The sequence below is a fragment of the Mixophyes fleayi genome, chromosome 2, assembly GCF_038048845.1.
Source record: "Mixophyes fleayi isolate aMixFle1 chromosome 2, aMixFle1.hap1, whole genome shotgun sequence".
NCBI lineage: Eukaryota > Metazoa > Chordata > Amphibia > Anura > Limnodynastidae > Mixophyes > Mixophyes fleayi.
Window position 1 is genome coordinate 112,997,108 of NC_134403.1, and position 20,592 is coordinate 113,017,699.

The window sequence follows — 20,592 nt, forward strand, 5'->3', positions numbered from 1 at the left end:
CTCTGCAGTGGGGACCTCCTGTTCTTCCTACCATATAACTTTGTTTAACTTGTGTATCTGGTGTTTTGAAGGTCTGCTTGAATCTGTCTGCAGTTGATCAAGCTGCTTTCTCCCCCAATCAAGCAATCCTATTTTGCAATCTTCAATAAAGTTTTCTCTTTCAGCCACTTCCAGGGAGATTGGCTACAGAGCCTTGGCCTTAAACTTCCTAATAATATTATGTATGGTGGGAACGGAAACATCTGGAGATTGATTTGTAGCCTTGAGAGATTGTGCTATTATTATTATTAACAGAATATATCAAAACGGTAAATGGTATTGCATAGCTACAACCTTCTGTCTCTGACCACCTAAGATAGTTATCTGGCTTTCTCTCTTGTACCAATGCTCATTGCAGTGTCTAGATATAGATATATATGGTTAACAAAATATTTTTCAATTTCAACAATTTTCTGGAAGAAATGGTGCATTCTTGCAAAGATGTATTATAGAATGCTTTATTAGTATTCATTTCCTACAGTATCTTTGAGTAGCCATGTCCTTTGTGGCAGCAGGAGTGCTGCAAAGCGAAGTATAGCTCCTACAAATGTATGCAGAAAGAATTACCTGCATTCCACATATGTCCTCATAGAATAAAATCGGCCTTATAAGCCAAATGCATGAATCCTCTTTTTTTTTTTTTTTTTTTTTTTAAAAGCTCACTTCATTGATTTCCTTTTAAACGCTGTTTTATTTCATTCAATGTCTCTGAGAATCTATTGTAAGCCTGTATTTTTTTTTTTTTTTTTAACTTTCTATTTTTTGCTGAATAAAGAAAGCATGAGTGCTCTTATTTCTCACAGGTTTACAATGCTACAAGACCTACATGAAGCAATAATTACAGTGTAACTCATAGCCAAATAGTAAATTGTGCTTCTCTTTTCAAGCTGACGAGAAATGACACTAAACTATGCCTCCCCAGAGTGATAATTGTACTCTGTGCACTGTCCTTGCTTCTTTATTGTCCTAGCAGAGTGCCTTTCATTTGACAGGAGGTGAAGACATGAAATATTATGATTTTAATGCTCTCTGACAATACAGAGAGCATTGCATTGTGCGTTTCAGGTGGTTACTGTGGAGGTGAGGTGTTTTTGTTTTGTTTTTTAGTTGTTAAAAAAAAAAAAAATAGTTTACATTAAAAAGGCAAAACTTTAGGTAACTTGAAACGACTAGGAGTAAAAGGCTTTTGCCTATATATATATATATAACTTTTTTTTTTTTTTTTTTTTTTATAAGTAGATTGATTCTGACTGGTTTAGAGGTACATAGTGAAGGGTTTGTTTGTTTTACAGCATGTGCTTCATGGTTGGCGAATTAATCAGTGTTAATAGGGTAAGGTAGCTCCAGCTGTAAAAATTACATTATTTAGATAACTATTTTTTAATCATTTATAAATGTTGGATTTTTTTCCTCCTCAATTGTTATTATTCTTACTATTTATTGCAGTCTCCCTTGCAATTTGCTGGAAATAGAGTACATCATTATTAATTAATAATACTCTCTTCAATGATCTGTTTATTACTATTGATTTGATAAGTGTGGATTTGTATTTGTTTTTCTATAAATATTATTTTTCTTTTAATTAAAAGCATGTTCTGGACCTTAAAAGAAAGTGATTGGCCTGTGACACGAGAGAGAGAATTTCCAGTCCTTGCCAGCAGGGGTCAGAAAACCTCAATATATACACATTATCTTTTCCAGGCCTTTTAGAAATAAGACCTAAAGTGGCATAATTCTAACATAATGAACAGGGAATTACCTGGCAAACTTCAATTTATGTAACCTGATTTTTTTTGGTCTAATTGATAATTTAATAGTTTGTGTCACTAACCTTAATCTGCAGTAGATATTCCAATCTGGAATCCTTCTACCTGTTAAATTATGTATTTTCAGTAATTTAAGTTTGATTCTTTTGAACTTTTATTTGTATCTCATAGTTGCAACATTTAATTGAATACAGGTTACAAATACATAGGGGGGAATTCAATTCCCCCCCAAAGTACCGCCGCGTTATAGATATTACCGTTATTACGGTATTATTAACCCGACTTTCTGCTCACCGCTCAGGGAGAAGTGAACAAAAAGCTGGCGTTAGACTTACTGTAATAACGGTAATAGTTTTAGCGCTGCGGTACTTCGGGTGGAATTGAATTCACCCCATAGTGTTTTGGCAGGTTAGTCTATACCAGTAAGAATCATTTAAGTTATTTAAATTGAATTGAAAATGTCTTAGTTGTTAATTTTTTGTCTAGACTAAACATCCCTTTTGCTAGGTACATACATTTCATAACAGACATAGTTTCCGGTTACCAAAAATTGACCTAATGCCAACAGAAGTGGCATGTGGGTGTGGCCTAATCTTTCATCAGGAATGTCTGGAGATATGCAAATAGTGGTTTGTTTTTTCTCCCCACCCACCAAACACTCTTTAGATTGGATAAAGAGCCAAAATAGAATTAATGAAAGACGTTTTAATTGTAGTTCCCATCAGATTCCTGCCTTGGTTTTCAGCTTGTGTAAATTGCATGCTGACCGGGTTTTTTTTATTTTTGAAGAGTATAATTCCCATGAAGATCAATTGTCATTATACCCTGGCATTTATTTTCTTTTGTGTGTTAGCTGTTTCTGAATGCTGCTTGTAGTATTTGGTGCGACTAGCACTTGAAATATGTTGGTGTGTAATAATAGTACAATTCCCATATAAATATAGGACCTGATTCATTAAGGAATGCAAGTGCTGATATGTGCCGTATTTTGCATAAAATTGTACTGCGCATGCCCAGAAACGGACAATATGCCAGTGAACACAAGAACATCCCATTCATCTTCAAGCGCAAAGGACACAACCGTCTACGATTTCTTGGGCAGGAGGTGAAGGGGCGTATATATACATAGTGTAAAGTAAAGGACGTGCCAAGCTTGAGCATACGTAGCAGCTTCCTATTTAAGCTTTGGGCATCTCTAAGGTACGTTATTTTCATTCATATTGCTTGCACCAACTCGGGTGCACGCAGGGGGGGTTTCTGGTTCTCCAGAAACCCCTCCGCTCCGCGAAGATCGGGGGCTAAACATTGCCCTGTATTGTACAGCAGCCGCGGCGCTGTCAAAGAAGCGTCCGTGGCGGGGCTGTATAGTAGTACAATACAGCACCGCCGCGGATGCTTCTATGACAGCGCAGCAGCTCCTGTACAATTCAGTGCCGCCGAAATAGCTCTCTATTTATTTATTTATTTATTTATTTATTTATTTTCAGAGGGGGAAATCCCCCTTCCCCACCTTTTTAAAATCCTGCGTGCGCCCCTGCAACTAGCAGTCAGGTGTAAGTGCTGAGTGATAGTGATGACTTGTCATGTATGCATGCAATCAGAAGCAACTGTAAATGTATTTCATGTACAGTAGACATTAATAACATTATGATAAATGCATTTAATTGAAAAATTAAGAATTATTTTTTTTCGTACAATTTTTTTTTTTCTGCTGATGCGTTATTCTGGGACTTTATATCCCACGTGTGTGGTCTGCATTCATCAGTGTGTTGTCTGTCTCAATACCGCAAGTGCCATATATCAAGAGTGTACCTAGATCCGTATTCGATAAGACATTTCTTCATATCCGCTACTAGTTGAATATGGACATGCGATTTACATGCGTCTTTAAAAGAACCCACACTACTTTCGTTTTCCATGCTAAGAATGCATTCTGTATGTTGTGATATCCAAAGTATTGCCAAAGATTTACAGAGCCGTGTGGTAATATTGCCTCTTGAGCATTTTATACACATTTTATTTTTCAAAACTGTAATTGGCAGCTGTCAAATGTTTAACAAATTTTTATTTTGTTAGCATTAATTAATTGACACCAATTGTAAAGTTTCACAGTGGAGACGGTCATTTTGTGGGCTCAGCCAATATTTCTGAGAATGCAGCCTAGAAAATAGTCGCATAGTATTCCTAGTGAATTGATGGGCTCAATATTGCTTCACTCAACAAAATGGTTGTCTCCACTTTGTGAGGGAGACAGACAAACTTTAAGGCTAGGTACACACTGACCTGATGGGAGGTTTTTCGTGCAATCAGCCGGCATTCTACCGTTTGGTCAGATATCGTGTGAGTGTGTATAGTGACACGGTGATCTAAAGTCGTCCCAAAGTGGCGATCATCGTTTCATTTGGTTGGTCGTACTGTTTAATATTTTCTGACCAATCAACGACAGATCATATAGTGTGTATTCTCAGGATCTCCATAGAGTTTAGAGTCCTGCTTTTTTTAGCCGATGCTAGCAATGGATGTCCCGGTGAATAAATGTAGAGTGTACTGTAGAAGGAATAATTCATTTGTTCGTTCTGAGACAGAATGTTTAGTTTCAGTGTCATAGAAGCTAACGATATTCGTTAGGGCATGTGGATAGCTATAACAAGGCGGTTTTTAATCAGTGTGGCAATGTGACAAAAATTAATGAATGTATATTGTGTTGTCATTCTCTGAAGACTAGAGGACCAGGTGAAGGGCCAGATGAAAAGCACAGATCTGAAAGTAAATCATGTCAATGTGTACCCGTGAATCGTCGGACTTTCAGTCGTAGTTTCAATTGTTTGCGATAACACGTGGTTTATATAATTCTTCAGTGTGTACCTAGCCTTATAGCGTACTGACCTTTCTCTTGGTATCGGGTTCAGAAAGTTCCTAGTTATGCTTATCACCTGACAAACTAATCCAGTACCTTGCCTAAGCAAGTATGTATTGCATACTGTAACAGGAAGTAAAAGTGATGGTTTTATTTGTCTACGTTGGCAGATTTAACTAGCATGATATTGTATACATATTGGTTTCAAGATTGTACTACTGAAGTTGTTAGTACTGTTAATGCCATATAATTATTGAAGATCTAAAGCCATTTATATTTTGATTGAACATGGTTTTTTATTTTTATGTTATGACGTTTGTGTGACTGTGAGATAAACCTGCACATAACAATTACATTAATTTTAGCATGGCTGTCACTCCACCCTGACAATGACGAGTGTTTGTATGGCTACATCATCACAAGTTCCTAATTCTTGTCTGTTTATATTGGGATGTGTAGCCTGTGTATTTTTCAGGAGTTGCTAGGCAAATGTCTAACCTACTTAAATTCTTCTACATTCCAATAGGCAGGTGATCATGGAAACTGTCACTGCGTCAAGCAAGTGCCTCAGGCACCTCGTTAAATAAAGGGGGCTAAATAATCACAGGACACAAGTACAGCTAACACTTTATATATTAGGATGAAGCAGGGCTGTTCACTGCAATTTAACTGTGCATCCCCTTTTGGAGACTCACATTAAGTTAATGACATTTGATTCACGTTCCACTTTACCCACTTGCACTTCCTGTTTGCAAAAAAGTTAAGCAAAATCACTTTCAAACATTCGTTCCGTTCTGATTTGTCCTTCTCTGTTTGCATAGTTTGTATTTTATCTGTCACATGGACCTCACTTTATCCATTCACACCAAGTTTTTAAAAAATAAATAAATAAATAAAATTGCAAAATGGCTTTCACAAGTCTAAAATAAAGTGTTTGTCATAATGATCAATGATCCTTGTTGCAGCTGGCTGTCAGATTGTTTGCAGTGGTCTGCGGGCATACACTTAAAATGCATAGTGGGGTAATTCATATATATTGCATGTTTTTTTTGCATAGCTTTTGCTGATGTTGCTTACTGTTTTAAGCAAAAAAAAATTAAATGTATTCTTAATTTGCCCATGTGAATACACTGTATATATTATAAAGATTTTCATCAACTTATGTAAATCTATACTTCATTGTGATCTGCAAGCATGAAATTCATTATCCAATTTTGCCAATCGTGGGTAGCTCATTTGAACTAGATTTGGCGCTCGAGCCAGGTGGATGGATTACTTTTTCATGCCAAGAGGCCAGTTATTCTGTTCTGTCAATTACTGTAGGCTGATGGCTGCCCTTTTCCGACTGTAATTACAGGCATGGCCAAAAATAATTGTGATGATCATAGTTGGGATCCCTTTCATGCACTGCACTAGTTTCATGGCCAATCGTGTGGCGATCTTGAGCATGTGTCTAGCATTTTGGAGTAGTGTGTGTGTGTGTGTGTATATATCTATATCTCTATATATCTCTATCAATCACACACACACACCGGTTTACCTATTGCAGTGTGTTGAAATACTGGTACAAGAGTTAATTGCTAGTGGAGGAGCGAGAATTATACTGATATCATAGCCTTTTAACCATACTTTTGAGACCAGCTGTCCGGGAGGGGGTTCGTCTAGGGGGCGTGGCCATGCGCAATGCCCCGTTAGGCTCCGCCCCTGCCAATCTTATGAAATTATGGCCAATTGTAGCAGGGGGCGGGCCATGATGCCGCGGTTAGCCCCGCCCCCACCATTTACAACAACGGGGAGCTGCTGGTTCCGGGATTTTTGCCTGCTCTCTCGGGAGTCCGGGAGAACTCCCAAAAATTCAGGAGTCTCCCGGACATTCCGGGAGAGTAGGCAACTATGCCTTTAACTCTTTGCTAGAAGTCAAACAGAGATGGTTTTATAAGACATAAATATGCTCTTCCAACAGCACCTTCTAATGTCACAGCATATGTTTTATATACACTGATAAGTGCCAACCAAGGCAATGTTATGGCATTTTAACAATAATAATAAAAAAAAAAAGTAGAGAGGGTTAAAAAGTGAAATAACATTTCACAAAACAAAGGAGTATATTTGTTTTATTTTCATGTAGTTTGTAACACCCCAAAATTTCAACTAAAACGTTAAACAGTTCACTAGGATATATATTCTAGTCCTGAAAGTCCCAATCAGCATGCCAATTTATGTGTGCACACTATACATGTCTTACCTTCAGACCTGTGCTCTTCATCTGTCATAACCATCGGCTGAAAAGATTGTGACTCTGTAAACTCTATGGAGATCTGCCTACACCGCTGGTCGTGAGTGTATACACACTGCAGAATTTGCCCGGTATCGTTACACATATTTTTTTGTGTGTGTGTATATATGTATATATGTGTATATATGTGTGTATATATATATATATATATATATATATATATATATATATAATCGGACCTAACTGTCTTTTATTGTGTGATTGGCCCGATAATTGGAATTGGTTGAAAGACCTGCAGTGTGTATCTAGCTTTAGATTTATGCCTGAGAAGAATAGCTGCAATTTGATATGGTGCAGTTACCCTTGCTGCTCTTTTACTTCAACATTTCTGAATTAGAAGTCAAAATGTCAACTCTGCATATATATTATGTTTTTTTTTTTTATCCTTACCCTCCCTTCAGCCTCTGCTTTAATTTCCCAGCTGTTTAACCTCGTACTAACATTAAAGGGCCACTAGCCCTAACCATACTTGCCAACTCTCCCGGAATGTCCGGGGCACTCCCGCATTTTGCGAGAGTCTCACAGACTCCCGGGAGAGTGTGGCAATCTCCCGGATCTGCCCACTTCACTAGCAAGTGCCCACTTCCTAGTGAAGTGGGCTGAGTTGGGTCCCAAACGCCGCGATTCCCCTGCATTTGCGTCATGACGTCACGGGGGCGGGCGGGTCCAAAATGCTGCACATTTTGGAGGCACCTATCCCCTCCACGCCCACCTCCCCCGCAGGCTCCCGGATACCAACATTTTTAAAGTTGGTAAGTATGGCCCTAACATGTCATTTGGCCAATATAAAAGATCTGATAATAACATTCAGAAAACTACTTGTAAAAGTTTCATGAATACATAAGACAGGAGATTTTCTGAGGTAAGGTTGTGCTCCTGTGTAGACACTCTGCAGAATTTCTCATAGTAATCCAGGTCTCAGCAGTCAGACTCTTGGCCACTTTTTGCAGGAAATTACTGATAGCTGAGAGCTACAGCTTGCACTCTGTAACATTGTAACTGCAATGCAAGACTTCTACAGCTCTTTGGCCGTAGAAACTCTCTCAAAAGCTAGTAGTGAAATAAGTGTGTGTTTATTTTATTTTAACTTCTATTTTAGTTTGTCGTTTAACTTTTAGCCAAACGGCCGCCATCTGTTTTCATGTGTTCATTATCAGGCATCCAGACAAATTGGGGCCATCAGCAAGCCCCATGTGCAATGTGTTTTATCATTGTAGAGCATGCCTCCTGTATCATAATTTTCTTCTAAGAGCCCTTGTGTCACTCTTTCATGCTTGTTGATCAACTCCCAATTGAATGGTTTGAGGCCCTGGCCTAGTGGTAAGGGCAGCGTCGGACTGGCCTGCCGGGAAACCGGGTGATCCTCCGGTAGGCCCCGACGCTGGTTAGCCACGCCCCCGCCCGGGTCCGTTCTTCGGTTGACAGGCAGGTCAGGTGACACTGACAGCACTGCACTGTCTTTTCAGTGCATAGAGCACAGACGCGACTGTGGCTCTCTGCACATGCGCCATGCAGACAGTCATTGGTAGATGAGTCACATGACTCATCTTGGAAGAAGACCCGCCCATGTTGGAGACGTCCTGCCGCCCAGAGGAACTACACGAAGAATGCAGGAGCCATTGATGATAAGGTTAGTAAAGCGCGCAGCGTTGCAGCAGCGAGCAGCCTGTCATTTTGGGGGAGAGGGACATGAGAGATGAGGGGCTGTAAGGGCATGAGAGAGGGGCAATAAGGGCATGTAAGATAAGGGTCAATAAGTGCATGTAAGATGAGGGGCAATAAGGGCATGTAAGAATAGGGTCAATAAGGGCATGAGAGAGGTGCAATAAGGGCATGTAAGATGAGGGGCAATTAAGGCATGTAAGATGAGGGGCAGTAAGGGCATGTAAGATGAGGGTCAATAAGGGCATGAGAGAGAGGTGCAATAAGGGCATGTAAGATGAGGGGCAATAAGGGCATGTAAGATGAGGGTCAATAAGGGCATGAGAGAGAGGTGCAATAAGGCCATGAGAGATGAGGCATAAGAGCATGTGAACTACCATGGCAGAGTGCCAAAGCAGCATGCACAGTGTGAAGAGGGGCAAAAGCAACATGGCAGAGTGTGAAGGGGGGCCAGGTCAGCATGGCACAGGGTGATGAAAGGGGGCCAGGAGATGGGGGGGAGCAAAAGCAGCATGGTGGGCACAGTGTGATCATAAGGAGGCACTGCATGGTGATTAAGGGGAACTAGTGTGTGTCTGATGGCACAGCGGGCTTGTGGCAAAGTAATGTTTGTGTGGTAGGTGGTGGAAAAGTATTAATTGTGGGTCCTATTGATTTAACGCCAGGGCTGGTTGAAATTTTCTAAATGTACCCATTATTTTTTCCAAATAGGGCCGCCAACATTCCTGGATCCAGACAAGCCGCAAATAAAGAAACCAGCAGCCACAGGTGGTAGAAGTGACAAGAACAGGTAGGACAGTCTGTCTAGTGCAGTCTTGGCTAACCTGTGGCACTCCAGGTGTTGTGAAACTACAAGTCCCAGCATACTCTTCCAGCAATAGGCTGCTATATATTGGCATAGCATGCTGGGGCTTGTAGTTTCACAACACCTGGAGTGCCACAGGTTAGCCAAGCCTGGTCTAGTGGGACAATCCCGATTTTTGGTGACTGTTCTGCCCAATCTAAGGGGCAGGTCAAGACTGTGTATTTTTTATATACACACTACATTCTTTATATACAACACTATGGTGCTAGCTATCCTTCGTGAGCTGACCACTCCCCCTCTAGTGTCTGGTCTCGCTTCTATGATGGCTGGCCACACCCCCTCTGGTGGGCCCCTAGCGTTGCAGTCCCCCGGTGGGCCCTTCATGCCCCAGTCCGACACTGGGTAAGGGTGTATGATACGCGTAAGATTTGACCTCCTCTATGACAGGCTCAGCTACAGAGTCTCAAATGTAGTGAAGAGTAGGAATGACTATTTTCTCATGGCATGCACAATAGGGATAACCTAAAACTGTTTATCTTCCCATGTATTAGGAGAAATTAAAAAACCACACCCAAAACTAAAAAATTGAAATAAAATGGTTAATAAAGAAAGACCTGTTTGAAATGTTTAAAGTGGGTCCTTCTAAGTCATACGATTGTCTAGGTCAGTGATGGGCAAACTACGGCCCGCGGGCCAGATCCGGCCCACTTAGTTCTATCCGGCCTGCCAATATTTAAAAAAATTTCATTAAAATATGCATAAAATTATTAGGGCCGACCCTGTGTGTCAGAACCTTCATTTTTATGCCTTTCCAGCTATTTCCTCCATTACACTTCATCCTCCTTCCTAAAAGGACACTTTGTATGTCAATCACTCAAACACCTGCCCGCCCCCTAATGGCTGAAAGTCATGTGAGAAGAGATGGGCTGGGCCATATACTAAGGTGGATTTCGATTGGCTGCTGTGTTGTCAGTTAGTGGCTCACCAGAAAGACGGATCTGCAACAACCTGCTGAAATAAGTGCTGTCTGTACGATCGCTGCACTTATAGAGGTAACACTGCTATATAACACCCTCCCGTCCCATTCAAAAAAATTGTATTATATATTTCGATATTTGAGTTTTTTAATAAATTATATTGGCCCAGCCTAAAGTTTTTCTTTTTTATTTGACCCGCTCCTGAAAAAGTTTGCCCATCACTGGTCTAGTGCATCATTTGTCCACAGATTCAGGCAGGAGAGAGCAATTTTCTTTCCTCTAAAGCACTATGCTAGGGCACTATCCCGGGCAGGCTCACAGCGGGAGCCAACATAGTGTATATCCTGAAAGCTGAACATGGAAGGTGATTTGGACTAGCTACGTCTATACCCCACATCTCGTCTGCTGTGCAGGCTGGTGGAAGCCTGCTCATGAGAGAGCATAATGCATGAACATGAACAGCAATTTGAATAAAGTCTCTGTCAGCAAAAGGCAGTTTTGTTTTAAAGCAATAACTTAATCCAAAATGCACACCTTGAGTATTAAAACCACTTGTCTGTCATTAATCATGTATAAATATGGTTTTAGTGCTTAGTGTGCATCTGCATTCTGGAGATTTTGTATTGTATAAAAGTCACAGCAGTGTTGCACCTTTTTTTATGTATCTGGAAATTTGGTTGTACGGACCACTCAACTTTGAATATTGTAAAGCAAAAACATGACATCATTGGACTGAGTAACAGGTCCTGTTTAAAGGAATATGTAGAAAATGATTGCCAAAAAATGAAAAGCCTAAACATTTCTTATACACTTAGGCACAGTTCTTCCGTGGCCTTAATAAGCCTGTGGCACCTGTGTTAAATCATAAACCAATTTTTTTTTTTTTTTTAGGTCTGTGACTGGGAGCACCAGGAAATTTAAAATTGCACTTGATTTGGTTTCGAGAGGTGGGACAAGCTGAAAGCCTGTCTTTGTGTTGTACTCATGACTTTCTTAGGTTTCCAATTAAGCCAAGAGTTATGGCTGGATATAGCTTAGGCAATATCATGGTTCTGGTGAAACACAAGTTACACAGGGGACATCCATTGAATGCGTTTTCATAGTATCTCACAAGAACATGAAATGCCAACACTGCTAATTAACGAATATGCATGAACCTTTGTATGCATATTAGCAAACTTACTACATCTGGTATTGTAAATTTCCAGTCTGGAGCATGTAATACATAGGGTTAACACTGGGACAGGACTTTGACTTTTTCTCTAGTGAGTTTTGTTTTATTACTAACAGAACAATCTAAGGCATTTTTATGATGTTGAGCTGCTTTCTCATGAGTGTGTTTCTCTGATTTGTGTTGGGTTTTATAGTGAATTGTTTTCACCTTCAGGATAACTTCCCATGTGAAAGGTCGTCAATCTATTTAATATTTGATGCAATGAATTTTTATTTAGCGCTCCTATGAAGTATTCTTGGTATATGATAGTCTGGCATATACTGGTGTGTAACCAGGCCAAATTCAGTCTTGCAAAAATACTAAGCCTAATGTCCTCTAAGACTATATGCAGCCACACACACATCAATTTTCTGGTTTTCAATTGAACTGCATTCAAATTTGTCATTGTTGCCCTGCCCACTTGGTGAAATGCATCATTGATCCCCCTCATCCTGCTCACTTCACTAGGAAGTGGATGGGATCCGGGTGAACTACCCGGAATTTGAGTCTTCTGGACATTCTGTTAGAATAGGTAAGTATGGGTAAAGTTATTTAAAGGGCTTGTAGATTTCCCTTGGGGCATCAACAATATAGGCCAGGGGAAGTAAGAAACGGGGCCAAGCATGAGGTGCTGCAGATGGTGGCAGGAGTGTACGACCCATCTAAAGTTCCCATTATGCAAAACCTCAATAAATGAAATGGTAAAAAAAATAAATTAGTGTATGATTAAAAGTAAACTCCACCCAAAAGTTAGGATTTACTTTTGATTAACATTCATGAAGATATGAAAAAATACAGTTTTACCTACATTCAATACAACCATTCCGATGATTGCAAGTGATATTCACATATATGATAAGTTCGTCAGCATTTCTACTATCATTGTGTCGCGTTTGCATTCCCTTTTTTGGAGCGATGTTATTTTTTTTGCATTTACTGCAATGAAGCTCATCGGGATTGCCTGCAATCCTCTTTTAAACACAGGTAAAAATGCATGTGAAACATGCTTTTTTAATTTTATCCTCAATATTTATTTGTGAGGTGCCACAAATTCTGCAGCACTGGACAGTCAACGTACAAATCGTGTGGATAAGAGTAAACCAATTAAACCATTTTTAAATAAGCACAAAGCATGGATGTGAAGATAAGATAAAATTACAAATAAACAAGTACAAGTTATGCATATTGATCACATAAATCTAAACGAAACCTAAAGGCATAGAAGTTACATTTCAGGTAGACAAGTTGGAAATGAGACCTAGGGTAAGCAGAACTTACATTCCAGAGGGAGGGGCAAATCATCGAGTGTATATGGCGGGAGAGGCAGGAAAGAATGAGAGGTCATGGAGGTGATGTGAGGTAGGCAGTGGTGAAAAGGTGAGTTTTGAGAAAGTGCTTGAAAGAATGGATGTTTATGGAGAGTGTGGCTGGATGAGGTAGGGCATTCCAAAGGTGAGGAGCTGCACGGGAGATGTCTTGTAGAGGGGAGGAGAGGCAAAGGTCGAGCTGTGGTGTGTTTTGTTATGAGGTTGGAGAGGCATAGAGAGTAGGCATTTGTGGCCTTCATATGAGTGATTAGTGTAATGTTGGATTTCAGAGGGGCAAACTGGATCAGATCACCTAAACATGACCAGGTCTTTCAGAAATGAAAAAAATCTTATTTCATTCTGCCTTAAGAGAACTTTAATTTTTTTTTTTTATTATTTCTTTTTGTTTAGACAGCATGGCTTCACAAAACCCATTTACTCTTTCATGCGACTAGCCCACAGTGTAATACCATACTAGCCTAGCTAATTATATAAAGCGAATAGCTTTATGTACTAATGAGATTGATTATACATAACACAGTGTAGTATACCTTTTTAAAAGGTGCACACACTGTAAACTATTTGAGAATTTTGTTGGTGTGACAAAAATGTGGCCTGACTGGTGGACATCACATTCACACCCTGTAGAAAGTAATTATTAGGTGATAGATGACAGTGAGGACATACACTCTGAGGTGAGTCACTTAATCTAAATGTCATTCTTCGTTTACAGTACTTGGCCATAGTGCAATGTTTGACTACTTTAAGCATAATCCTTTATAACACAATTTAACACACTTTTTTTTTTTGTCTTCTTGGTGAAGATCATCTGGACTCTCTTTATTTTTTTAATTTGTCTCAGCTTCTGATCTTTTTGAGCAAGGATTCATTAATTGTTACCTATTGGAGCTGGCTGTGATTTTATTTTACATATTTTTTTATTATATATATATATATATATATATATATATATATATATATATATATATATATATATATATATATTACACACACATCATTTATCCTCTATTTTCTGCTGTCATATGAAGGTAATGATTGCCACGCCCTGCAGGATTAGATAAGAAGGCAAAGTAAATAGTTTCACAATTCACTTGCCTTTCCAACCTTCCCATGCCCCACCTTCATTTGTTATGTTCATTGAGCATTTTAATTTAATAACCAAATTGCAGCTTGTTTCTGATTTAATGGCTACAGCTTAAAGGAAATTTAGTTTTCACGTCATAAGCACTTTGGTCTTAAGTAGTCAAGATTCTTATTTCAGGTCTTCATTGTATTTGGCTAATCTATGACCAATGTATGTTTAGGGTTTATTCTGATTATTTCTATACATCATCGTTTATTTGTAAGGCACCAGAAAGCTCTGTCTCGCTGTACAATATGTATGAAAAGTCACACATAAAACAAATCATACTTAATAACAAAACCAAGTTCAAGGACCTGCAATGCTTCTTTGTGGACAAGTAGGCGCACTTGCGCATAAAGTACATTTCAAGGTGCACACCCATGTTTTTGGTAAAGCAATGTGGGCCTAGTTTTGATGGGTGGCCGATGCTCTGTCTGGCAAGCACAGGGTGGAAATGATAAAGCCGTCACATGAAAGTCCAACACATGTTCAGTTTGGGGCCGTCAGTTTTTCTTCTAAAATACAGCTTTGTGTAGCCTTATTTATGTTTGAAATGATTGAAGAATAAGGGACTATCAGGACTGTCTTTATTACAGGTGTAAAGTGCATCCCATTATAAGGATGGGGAGGAGTCCCAATCTCCTGAACTTTGAGGTGGAAGAGAGCTCAAGGCATTTTGCAGGAGAACACTGTATACCCTCCCTTTTTCATTAAATATCATCCTGCAAATTAACTCTCATCTGTGCATTGCAGTACAAAAGTGGGTGTATTAGTGCACCTAATTCTCCTTTACTATACCTAGACAGAACCTGAAATGTCTTGCATACATGTGTAGTTTTTTTTTTTTTTTTTTTCTTTTTATTATTTTTCTATTTATCTTTTTAAATGCGGGTTTCAACTTACTCTGGACAATTATGAATAGTATCAGTTTTTTGTGTGAATAAAAAATTTGACTAGCTGTGTTTTTCTAATTTGCAATATAATAAAGAGCAGAATATGAAAAAGTGCAATGATTTGCTTTATTTTATTTTTTTAGTAAGTAAATCATTCTCTCTTCATAACATATCTATCACCAGATATATTCTTTGCATTAATACATTTTATTGCACTTTTGTCAATTATATTCCACCCTCACTCTGATGACCTTGATTTTGGTCTTTTTTTTTTTTTTTTTAAAACTTTTTTTGTATAATGCGGGACCATGTATTATTTACATTTTAACAAACGTATTCTAATATTTTTTTGCCAGATAATATGTAAAGCTGGATATTCATAACACTGGGATGATGCAGGTTAATAGTTTTTGAATATGTAAATTTAAGAAAAAGTAGTTTTATTTCCTGTTTAGCTTTCGTGTGCATCTATCAAGCCTTACAAGGAAGAAAAGAGAAGATTCCACCTACTCCCTATGTAGTGATGATGGAGATTTTTGCAATATGTATTTTTTTTCTCTTTTTTAAAAGCATCAATATTTATTAAAATTCTTGAAAAATTAACTTGGACCAAAGGAAAATGTCTCGCCATATAATGCAGTTCTCAATTCTTGTAATTAAATTGAAAATTTGAACATAATTTTAAAGTAATATTTTGGTGGTTCTCATCCATTTCTCTTTGGTGTTATAGATTCTACTAAAATCTTAGTTTACTTACTGTTCAGAAAAAATAGATTAAAGAAAGTTATTGTGATATATTTTTAAGCTGCAATTTTTTTTTTTTTTAATAAAATTCAAATCGACCATTAGATAATCCTATGGTATACAAAACATTTATAATGTCAAATATTGTAATGTTATCATACAAATATTCACATTGAACCAATTAACATACTTATATTTTCTTGTGTTTGTTGTAGGAAGTTACTGGTAAACGCTTTGGAAACCAGGATTTTCGTTCTGCTCTTGAAAATGGAATACTGTTGAGTGAGTAAGTATTAGAGGCAAACGTTTACATTAGTGTTATGCTAGTTATAGTTGGAATAATAGTGCTTAAACACACAGGGTGTGTGTATACACTAAATCCCTATCGCACAGCAATAAAATTAGTAAGCCGACTTTCCCACCCAGCCTGTAAGAAGCATGCAGACAATTTTTACCTTGAGTAGCACACCCTAAAGAGCGCATGGCATTTTGATGTCTTTGGAGCCACACCAATAAATAACTATGCAGTTACAATGCTCTTATTTACTCAGAAATTCCATAGACAGTACTGCTGTTATGAATATATAAACTTGTCATCTTGTATCTTCTGGAATTTAAGGTAGAATTCCATTCAAAGATTGGTTACTTCCACTGGACTTGTCCTCTTACCCCCCAGAAAAAAAAATCTGTGGCACCTCCACCATTGCCTGCATATCGGTGCTTGTGTTCCTAGCCTTCTAAATGCTGCTTGAGTGGCACATCACAGAAAGAGCACAGAGAAATATAATGTGTTTGTGTATTGAGAAACTATTATAGTACCTTTCTTTATTAAACTGAATAGCTATCAGTCTTTGAATATGAGATCCAAAGACACTGTAGTCTAGACAGACTTAATAAATGATAAAAGCTTAACATCTTAGGGAATGCAAATTTTAAATCGATATACTGCCTCCATTTGATGGAGCCCACTTGGGCAGTATAATTCCTCCAGTGAATTCTTCAGCTTCCAATCTCTCTATCTAGAACAGGCCTGTCCAACCTGCGGCCCTCCAGATGTTGTGAAACTACAAGTCCCAGCATGCCCTTCCAGCTATCAACAGGGTGTCTACTGGCAAAGCATGCTGGGGCTTGTAGTTTCACAACACCTGGAGGGCCGCAGGTTGGACAGGCCTGATCTAGAACATGACAATAATTTTGTTTTTATAAATTTTATTTTAATTTTTCTTTTTCCGATTCAAAGCAGTGTATGTTAAAAATAAACAAAATATATTCAGTTTTGTTTTAATCTTTCTTTAAACTTTTTATTTTTAGTCTAATCAACAAGATCAAGCCTGGAATCATTAAAAAGATTAATCGCTTGTCCACACCTATTGCTGGTTTGGTAAGTAATGTACCACAGTTCCTTCAAAATATAAGTTTTTAATCTGGTAAATCAATGTTTTGGTTGAGGAGTATAATTAATATGCTTTCACAAAACTGCTGGTTCACATGCTTAAGCTTGCACGTTGCTTACGTTGTAGAAGTTATGCCACTGTCTTGTTTGCTGTACACTTGTAGTTAGTAAAATATATGGGCATACATTTTATTCTGTTAAACTTGTCTGATTTCCTTTCCATATAGGATGAACAGAAATTAAAAATAGCGATTGTTTACATTATCAAAAATGCACAATCCATACATAGACTTAAAGGACAAATTTATTGGAAAAACAAAGCTCTGTTATTGGCATTCACAAATATATAGAGCTTGTTAAACATGGCCCCTTCATGTCGTCGAAGTGTAGATAGGCAGGTTTATATTCCAGTCTGGCTGCACACTGTAACTAGATAGATCTGTCCATATGGTGCTCGGGCTTTTTGGCCAGATCACAAGGGGGCTTGTTAACTCTGTTAACCACACACAAGCCTATAGTGGGCACCGGTCAGTCAGATGTGATTTGTTTTCTCCTTTGTACATCACACTTGGTAGAGCTCATTTAATAATACGGCATTTTGGGGCAAAGTTTGCGCTAAACCATAGCAAACAATGAGACACTTTATTTCATGGGGCAGCACATGATAAATGCTGATTGCCAAGTTTTACACCTAAATGTAATAGACGTAAATGAGCCCTTCTGTCTTTGTTCATTACACGACATAACCAGTGAGCTGATCTCTGAAATGGTTGACAACAGAGAGCAATAGCTTGCACTATAAAGAAGTTAAGCCATGTATATGTGTATAGAAATATATATTTATACAAATAATATGCGATATTTAGAACCATATTTGCATAAGGCAAAGTTGCCTTATACAAACTAGATATTTGTCAGAGATTATTGTTTTGACCTCCTCTCAACTAAAAAATTTTCGTAGAAATCTGAGATGTGTGGTGGACTTACCCTGGTTGAACTGAGATGGAATGACCCAACTTGTATTTAGTCTTTCTTTTAAGATGAAGGCTTGATGACTTTTTAATGTCCATCTTGCTTGCTTAAGGGATAATGCATGGTGTTTATTTTGTAGTGCTTTATCGTGCATATAAGTTGACATTCACAGAGATCAATGATATTCGGTATAACTAACTAAGCAATGGAGGTTTCGAGCACTGGCAGGAATTAGGGCTACATTTCTTAAGGGGATAAAAAAATAAGTATTAATGATTTTTTTTCTTTAGATGCTTAATTTTAATGAATGTATTTGGAGTAATGCAGTGTTTTTTTTTTTTTGTTTTTTTTAAAATATACTCCTTTATTTTAATTTTACAACATTACCCAGGGAGTATTAGGCAATGACACAATGAAGTTTTGATATTGCTTGTACATTAAGTATTCTATAGCCGGAAAAGTGAAAGGGGAGGAGCATTTCTGACTGAGGTCTCTGGTACTACAAAGCATGTTATTTTGATGGGAGCAACGCAAAGGCTTGTGTCTGTGGAAATTTCCCTTTTTCAAGCCCCCAAGTGCATGTGACAGACCTGGGGAGAGTTTCAGATGACCTCATAGCAGCAATAGAGGGCAGGGGCAAACGCAGGATTTGCAGAGGGGGTTTTCCACACCACGTCGCCTGTGGGTGTGGCCAGCATGTATGGGGGCGTGGCTATAACTTTAGAGAGTGCTTGGCTGCTCTCCAACTCTCTCTCCCCATAATATACATGAGCAATGCTGCGTGCACTACTGTTAGGTGCATGCAGCTCACTTTTCGAGCAAAGCTGTGTGAAGCGGGGGCAGGGTCCAGCCACCTCAATTATACAGTGCCCCAGGCTTGGAGGGGGGTTTCCAGGCACTAGGAAACACCTCCTCTGTTTGCCTATGGAGGGTTAGGCTGGGACAGCAAGAACTTGTTTTTTAAATGGCTGAGAACATTCAGATTGAAGGTGCAAACATGGATGAGTTGCAATACTTGGGTCAGAACTGATCAATTGAAGTCACAATATCCCAATTAAAAGGATCTCTGAGAACACTTGTTTTAATGTAACACAGGCATTCTGGGTCCCGTGGAGGGACCAATTTAGGACTCTATATGGCCGCAATAGAGTTTCTGCATGCCTGGTACTTATAATAGAGTTGCAGCTTCTTGATTTTTGCTTAATGGAGTATAAGCCCCAAAATATAGTAAAAGTTGGCTATATTCAATAAAACTAATACTACTGAGAACCTGTTTCTTCATCTGACTAAGTTACGTTTTTTTTTATAAGACCGCAATGGACTACAGCAGGGGTGTCCAACCTTTTTGCTTTCCTGGGCCACATTGGAAGACGACGAGTTGGTTTGGGCCGCACATAAAATACACTGACAATAACGATAGCTGATCATCCAAAAAACCATAGAAAACATAGTTAACATATATATATATATATATATATATATATATATATATATATATATATATATATATATATATATATATATATATATATATATATATATATATATATATATATATTTTTTTTTTTTATCTCTTTTTTTTTTTCAAATCCCCCTATACTTACCTTTTAATCGCCCTGTTCAAAAAATCCTCTCTAGTTATTATACTATAATCACTTTTTGTATTGTTTTGATGCAATATCAATAAAGTGCATTTAAGCCAGGCATTGTATATCAGGGTGCCCTGACCAGGCCTGCGGTACCTGACATATACATCACTGTGACCCCAAAATTGTGACCTGTTTTGCTAATTACACCACTTTGTTCGTTAAGGGATAACAACTTATAATGGCCCAAAGAGAATAATATATAATGCCCTATTAGTATTACAAGTAGAAGTATGTAGCAGGTAGATAAGGTCCATGATGCTCCAGGACCAGGTGACTTTTATTCACTGCTCAGTGTCCCTTGAAATAATAAAAAAAAATCCCCCTTAACTTACCTTTTAATCAGCTTGTTCTCTTGTCCTCTTCTCTTCTTTTCTCCAATTCTGTGCTGCTGATTGTTCTTCTCGCGCGGGTGACTCCTCTGTGCTGCGCTCCGCAATGGATGTTGGGTGTGATGACATCACGCCCCACATTCACTGCGAGCACCGCACGGAGGAGGAGACAAGGGAGGGAGCCGGAGTACCAGGTGACGTGACCGCAAGGTAAGTATTTTCTTTTCTTTTTTTTGCAGGATTTTTTTTTTTCATTAACAGTGCTGCCCCCTTGCCACAACCAAAACACCTTCTGGGCCACATTTACAGGCGTGCTGGGCCGCATGCGGCCCGCGGGTTGCGGGTTGGACAACCCTGGACTACAGTATGTGGTTCTGTAATAAGCCTTCACCTGTTGACATGGGTGAAGCTGATTGAATAGGGGGATGTACCTTGAACTCTGCTTGTTGGAACATATGTTCTCTTCATATGTTAAATCTTAAGTCTAGGCAGTCTGTTGGTCTAGTTGTGTTAAGTGAACACTGCTCCATAAACCATTATCCTTCT

At 38.6% G+C, this 20,592-nt stretch overlaps 1 protein-coding gene across 8 annotated transcripts in view; it reads left to right on the forward strand.

The window, feature by feature from the left end:
- LMO7 (LIM domain 7) overlaps nt 1–20,592 on the forward strand; it is a 110,741-nt gene that overhangs the window by 18,766 nt on the left and 71,383 nt on the right. For all 8 annotated transcript variants that reach the window (XM_075199832.1, XM_075199833.1, XM_075199829.1 and 5 more), the window contains exons 3-4: nt 15,919–15,989; nt 17,015–17,084. In XM_075199832.1, coding sequence (XP_075055933.1) covers nt 15,919–15,989; nt 17,015–17,084 — 141 coding nt within the window. The remainder of the gene's footprint in view (nt 1–15,918; nt 15,990–17,014; nt 17,085–20,592) is intronic.